The sequence below is a fragment of the Geospiza fortis genome, unplaced genomic scaffold, assembly GCF_000277835.1.
Source record: "Geospiza fortis unplaced genomic scaffold, GeoFor_1.0 scaffold40, whole genome shotgun sequence".
NCBI lineage: Eukaryota > Metazoa > Chordata > Aves > Passeriformes > Thraupidae > Geospiza > Geospiza fortis.
Window position 1 is genome coordinate 12,865,062 of NW_005054297.1, and position 6,989 is coordinate 12,872,050.

The 6,989-nt window shown below is 36.4% G+C and overlaps 1 protein-coding gene across 1 annotated transcript; it reads right to left on the bottom strand.

Moving 5' to 3' along the window:
* Positions 1-169: 169 nt before the first annotated feature.
* SGCB (sarcoglycan beta) lies at positions 170-5,973 on the bottom strand. The gene is made up of 5 exons (XM_014312124.2): positions 5,735-5,973; positions 4,767-4,952; positions 4,463-4,654; positions 3,843-3,974; positions 170-3,027 (listed from the first exon to the last, which is right to left on the bottom strand). The coding sequence occupies exons 1-5, from the start codon at positions 5,912-5,914 to the stop codon at positions 2,857-2,859; spliced, it is 861 nt and encodes a 286-aa protein (XP_014167599.1). The 5' UTR covers positions 5,915-5,973; the 3' UTR covers positions 170-2,856.
* Between the last annotated feature and the right edge of the window lie 1,016 nt (positions 5,974-6,989).

Sequence of the window (6,989 nt, forward strand, 5' to 3'; positions counted from 1 at the left end):
CTCTGCTTCAGGTATTGCACACAATTACACTGAGCAAAGTCCACCACATACAACCTATGACAAACAGGTGTGGAACAATTTTTATACTTCCAGCTGTCATATCAATAACACAACAATGCATTTTTAATTAAAAACTATATTCTTACAAATAACACTTCTGGACTGCAGCTGCATCTTAGAATTTATTGTTTTATTTCAAAACAAGCATTTGAAATTCTACTGCCTTTCACCCATTGGAACAACCACCACACTTAAAGATGGTGAGAGCTCTTCACATGCAAGTTGTTTCAGCATACCCAGTATGGCATTTTACAGAGGCATGTAGAATACACTTTATACATGCAGAATCTTAAGTGCATCTGTGGGACTGAAATAAACAGTGTTCCACTCAATGTTTTAAATACATATAGAAAAATGTACCTTACACAGCTAGAAGATAAACAAGTAAATGCTCAACAGAGGCATGTGTGGCACCAACATTTCTCAAACTGTGTAATATAAATATAAAATATATTAACAATACATAGTGGCTAGCAAATTTGATAATTTATTTCATTTGGTATTTTTATGATTGGTTTTGCTACATTTTGACAAAAAAATCCACACTTCAAAAACAACTCTGCAGATCATGATTTAAGAGTACCTTTGTGACAAATCTTTCAGCTGTACATTGTACACAGTATTTTAAAAAGAACTCTTGATAATTACAAGAATCCAATACTAGCATATAGGCATGTCAGTATTAATCAGAGAAGAGCTTTAATACGTGTTTAACCTACTTGACCAAGGTTGTATCTGTTATTTTCAAGATGTACTTCAGCTTTGAGGATACTGCTCTTCGTATTTTTTAATATGTGTTTGCATTTGTATACATAAAGTGACAAACTTCCATTAGCATGAGAGTGAAAATTCTAAAAACGTTAGTTCATTTCCTCCTCTTAACTCTAACAGATACTAATTGAGGCACTGCTTAGCAGCAAAAGCAAAGGTGGGTGTAAAGCAGCAAAATGTGTGCTGAAGTGTTTAGTAACTATTAACTCTGATAAAACTATGACGGCCATGAAGGAAGAATGCAAAATGTTAGTACTTCCCCACAGTCTTTAATGTGAGAACTCAGTGGTTTTTGCTACATTATATTTTGCTTATTCTGATTTTGTCGGAACAGCTCCACTGCTGTCCAGCCCCAAAAATGCAACAATTACGGAGCATCAAAATCTGGCTTTGCCTTTGAGCAGTGACGGAAATACGACTCCTCTGGCCTCCCCCATGTGCTGTAATGCCTGACTGATGAATACCCCTCCAAAAATCACTTCCAACCATACACATTCTGCATGAGTGCTTACTGCCTGCCAGTAAATTCAGAAACTGGGACCTTGGATATTAATTTCTTGTTACAGCAGGAGCTGATTTGTGATTTATGGAATTCTATGTACTTTGAGCACTGTAAAACAAGGGTAGATAGTTTATCTTCCTGTAACAAATAATCAATTCTGAAGTTAATGTGTAAAACTCACATAATTTTTAGGTAAAGAAGTGTGTGCTTATCAAAAAACTTGTCAAAAAGCTGTTACAAAGTCACTTTGAGACCTCCAATATTAAGATTACTTGATGCTACTGCAAAACAAAGTGGTTTTAAACTGAAGAAATACATGGGATGAGGAAAGAAGGAATCTTATAAATAGCTGGTCTATTTTTAGCACAAAACACCTCACTGCTGCCGAAGCAGTTGGAAGGCTCTAATAGACCCCAGTTCACCATAGTTTCACTGCTGACAAATTCTGATACACATCTATTTACCCTGATGTCCTACCACCGCTGCAATAATAATAAATTGTCCTACACCGCTGCTGTAATAATAAATTACCACTGTAATTTATTATTACAGACCTGCAGTTTAACTTCAAAATTTAATGTTTTGATGCTCTCAGTAATGCATCAGTACTGACATTTATGAGGAAGGAGAGATCTATCTCAGACACTGCTGCAACAGTTATGCTTAGATTATTACCTACTGATTAATGGACTCAGACACTGTTCACATTAGAACACCCAGGAAAACACTATTTTTGGGTAGTACGCAAGTTGTAAGTACATTTTTAAAAATGTACTTTTACTATAAACACATTTTATAAGTACTTCACATAAATTAAGCAACTGCAGAATGCATTAACTGCACAGATAGAATGGAAGTTCAAGCAACACTTCAATAACCACAAGACTACTTCAAAACTCAAGTTAAATTTCCATACTCTGTATTACTTTGCAAATATTATTTATGATAGCATAATTTTTAGCAACGTGAGAATGAATACATGGCAGAAATAATGTGATATTTTAAAGTGAATCTGCCACTCCCCCTCTTAGTACACATCTGGTAAGCCACCTAAGTTTGGGGTTAATCAATGTATCAAAAAGAAAGAAAAGTCTGCCACTTCAGCCATCCTAGGAAAATCTATTTCCAACAAAAAATTGACATTCCTGTTGAAGTACTTGAGACTGCAGTTGTGTTCTCAGCAGTTTTCAAGGTCTTGGGACATAGGACAAAAAGCTCCTCTAGAGACAGCTGTAGGCAGTAGAGCTGTCGCCAAGATCATGTTCTTTACATATATTCTACTGATCCCAACTCAAGAAGGTACTTCAGTATGCATGTACACTGAAAGCTTACAGATTCAGTGCCACTATTGCAGCTAACAGCACAATGACCTAACACTGCTGACCATAACAGCCTTTCCTTAAAAATACTATGTAAGAATTGTTAGTATAAACTGCTGTAAAAAAAGAAACCCTGGAAGGCATGCAATTACTTCATACAGCTCTATGTAAACACCAAGGAGGCCTGTCCCAGGAGCAGTTGTTTCAGTGTGTGGCTCCACAGGGGTTGGCAGAGGTCTGGCAGCCCATGTTGTGCCCGGTGACCTGGACCTTGAAGAGCAGCCAGTTGCCGTTGTTGAACTGATCCCCATAAGAAGAGCTCGGCAGCCGTGACGGGCTGACCATCACACTTCCGTTCAGAATGATGCTGTTTTCCTATTGAGGAGAGGAAAAAAAATAAACTGTAGAATTACAACTTCTAATGTAAATAAGGCAGATTGTTTTTGAGAAGGACAAACTGGTTTAATGGATAAATAACACCTCTAGGATCGCTGTAGAATCAACAATAATACAAAAGGTATGTAAACAAATGTTTGATTTTTTAATGAAAATTAGACTGATGCCTATGGATATCTAGTCAGCAATGTACTTTGCTATTCCAGTGGTGGATCGATATGGAGAAAGACAGCAGCAGGGTGACTTTTCATCTTACATTCTTATTAGCAATTGCTGTAAATGTAAAATATGGACATGAAACAGGTAATTGAATTCATACATGAAATTCATTCACACTTGAAAGTGCATATACCTCTATTTTTATCCTTCTTTTCCATCACTCCATATATACTGGTATCTTAATCTCCAAAAATCTTAAAGGAATGCTAGTGAGTCTTACAGCAGCACAGAAGGTAATGCTCAGAACTCTGCTTGTCTAGCAAAGGTTGTCAACCCTGGTTAAGCTTCCAGAGGAGATATAACTCCCTTTGGTATTCATGTCAATAGATTAGCTTTAACTGCATAGTAGGTTTTTGGTGTCTTAACAGTTGTAAATCAATGTTATCTGAAGCTACTCAACCACTGCTTAACAGCAAACTAATAAATCAACTATTTAAATCCTACTAAATATACTGACTTCTATGCATGAGTAATTTATATAAAGTTTGAAGCTATATAAAGCTACATCAGTTTACTATCAGCCTAAATTTGAAACTAAGCTGTTAGAAAAAATTGCTTTGATTTGAAGTACTTACTGCTTTAAGTTCCATGTTTCCACCCATTCGAAACTCAATTGTCTTGCCTGTGATGAAAACACCTTCATTTCCCCGGACAATGGCACGACCATCAACCTTTATGTTTAGATCACTGGTTGCATTGCTGGTAATCTAAGAACACAACCAAAAAAACTGTATTATGGATTAGTGAAAATGTGCCACTTGTGTTTGTCTGAGTAACTTTAATTACTTTAAAAGTAGTGCTGTGCAATTTAATAAAAAACTTGAATTTCCTTTCTGCATATTTGTTATTTTCCACGTTCAATTTCAAAACAGGATTACTGAATTTTGGAAGGTATGTAAAATTAATTTTCTGTATAAAGATAACAATTCATATGACAATTTTATGGGACACAAAGCTAACACTTGTACCAAATACAGGCTTCCTGATAAGACAGATTATGTAAATTTACCACTCTGTTTTCACTGAATCTGTTCCTCCTACGTATTTATAGTTGTGGGTGTTTTTTCTGCAACAGGATTGCTCAGTGCTTCCAAAGGCACACTGAACCCTCTATAAAACCACTAACCCTACTCTACTCTTACACAAACAAACAATGGGCTGTATTGTCATTACTTACAAATAATAAGAAACATACCCTCTCTGTAGAGGCCTTTTGTACATTCAAGATTTTAACTCCATTTGGCAGATGAAACTCATGAGTTTCATAGTCGGTGCTGAACAAAGTATTTTGAGTTCGTGGGTCAACAAATTCCATGCCAATATCACTGGTGATAGAAGTTTTGTCTTTTTCCACACTAAGCTTGGTTGTTCCTTGCTGAAATACAATCTTCAGAAACAAAGGCGTGAACTTAATTATGTTTCAAATGTAACATTTATCAGCAATGTGAGTGTAATTCCCCAGCGCTGCTCACACACTTTCAATTCATGGTATAACTTACAGGCTGATTATTCCCAGTGATCACCAAGTCTTCGTTCCGTCTCCCTCCCACAGTGCTTTTATATAAGGGATGGATAACACCCATGTCAGACACCTGCTTGAACCGCAGCAAGCCACTCTCATGGAATTCCATACTGTCACAACCATTGGGACCAATTCTTATCACTGCCCAGATAACCAGGGTAATCTGAAAGAGAAACACATTTTCAAGGATTATGTTGATTGCTCAGATCTTCCTACCACAATTATTGTATTAATTAGATGTTTTATTTGAACAATTATTAATGCCAGTGTTAAAGTGAGCTTTAAGTGTAAGTTGACTTTACTTTGTTCGTACTGAAAACATCATAACACATTTAATTATGAAAAGCATTTTAAATTATTTTTAGACTTACTTGAAACAGTAACTGAAATGATTTATACATATATGAAATATTAAAACACATCCATAGTAATATCTTTTTTCTGTTTAAGGGTAATAATTAATTAAACAAATTTCCTGAACAGTTCAGCTTGGTATATAATATATTGAACTGCAAGAATGCATCCCCCCAGATGGTTGTGCAATTATGAAAAATAATTTGTTACTTCTCATTGACCAAGCAATAAAAATGTGATTATTAGAACAATGAAGCTTTAAATTGTAGTGGTTTGTTAATTCTGAATGTTCACATATAGCTCTGTAACATAAAATATAACCATGTTTTATATGCCATATATCCTGAATGCATATGTACTAATAACACTTCTCATTAGGTGACTATTACTACAAAAATACTCATGCCTGAACTTACACCATTCTTCCATCTAACCTTGCTCAGACTAAAAAAGAACTAAAAAGAAAGAAGAAAAATGAGAATCTCCTTCAGTATGTTTTAAGTCCTCAGCCATACTGGAAATATTTTTTTTACTGAACCGTCAAAATGAAATACGACCTAATGTTGCTTACACTATAGCTATTATACTCACAATCAGATTGATGACGGCCAAAATAAAAAGAACAACAATCACACATATGGCCAAGTTGCCTTTCCTGCCACGTAAACCTGTCTTATGGAGACGGTCTTCATCAATTGGGATGTATCCTGCTTTGAAGTTACTGTTGTGCTCCTTATTAACATTCCTGCGTTCCACAGCCTTCTCTCGCATAGACTTCTTCACCGGGCCGTTAGAGCTTTGCTGTAACACAAGGCATGGGTCAGCTTTAAAAGGCACGCAAATTAGCTACAATGGCATACACATATGTATGCAAAAAATGTAAATTGACTAGTGGGATATATTGGATATTATGTTCAGTATTAGATTTAAGTCTGGCACCTGGCTGTCAGAAAAAACACTTAGAACCACAGCAACCTCTGCTAGTACAATGACTAAATTAAAAATCCAGATACTTTCAGACAGTATATGGCTTTATATCATATTTTTATCATGGCAGATAGGAATTATTAATTACATTGTTACAGTTAAAAAACTAAAACCAGCTACAAAGAAATTAATTACATGTTTACCTCTCAGGAACGATACAGGCCATAATTGGCAGGTCATCTGCCAATACACAGGATTTTCGTTCCCTCTGTGCTCATATGTGATATACTCCCAGTGACTATTCAAAAAGAGTGTGGTGGATACCGTTTTTTAATTAGTTTGACAGCACAGGGTTTGCGTTCAACTCCTGTTGCTTGCATGCAGCATTGATAAAGATACTGTGAGGCTTCAAACCTGGCATGGGGAACTTGGCCAAAGTAGCTTTCCTGTAATAATCTGAAGTTATGAGATTGTAAGGGATATCTTGTCAACATAACAAAGTAATACAGGAAACTCTTGTACATATTCATAGTAAAAATAAACCTTTAATGTATTTTCGTAGCTGTCCAAAATTTTGTTCTACTTCCCTTGAATGGAACTGTTTGTTATTTAGGGATTCACATCTTCAAAGAAGGAGTTTGATCTTTTGGATGGAATTAAGTTTATTCACTTGAAATGAACTCTAAAGCTACTCCTTAAGTAACTACACTTGCACATATCTACGCTGATGTAACGAGTAACAACACCGTGTTTTCTTCTGCTGCTGAAGAACTATTAAGAGATGGTGTTGAGAAAGGTGCTTGACCTGGACGAGTCTGTGGAGGCTTCGCTGCCTCGGAGATGTTCTGGACCCCCCGAGACCCTGCCGAGCCCACACGAGCTGCGGAGCCCCGCAGGCACCCACGGCTGCCTCCCCCCC

Excerpts from the sequence above, each read along its gene's own strand:
- SGCB (XM_014312124.2), bottom strand. The coding sequence starts at position 5,914 with ATGCGAGAGAAGGCTGTGGAACGCAGGAATGTTAATAAGGAGCACAAC. Across the intron at positions 3,975-4,462 it reads AAAAGGCCTCTACAGAGAGG|ATTACCAGCAATGCAACCAG; the intron begins GTATGTTTCTTA and ends TTGTGTTCTTAG. Across the intron at positions 3,028-3,842 it reads GAAACATGGAACTTAAAGCA|GAAAACAGCATCATTCTGAA; the intron begins GTAAGTACTTCA and ends TCTCCTCAATAG.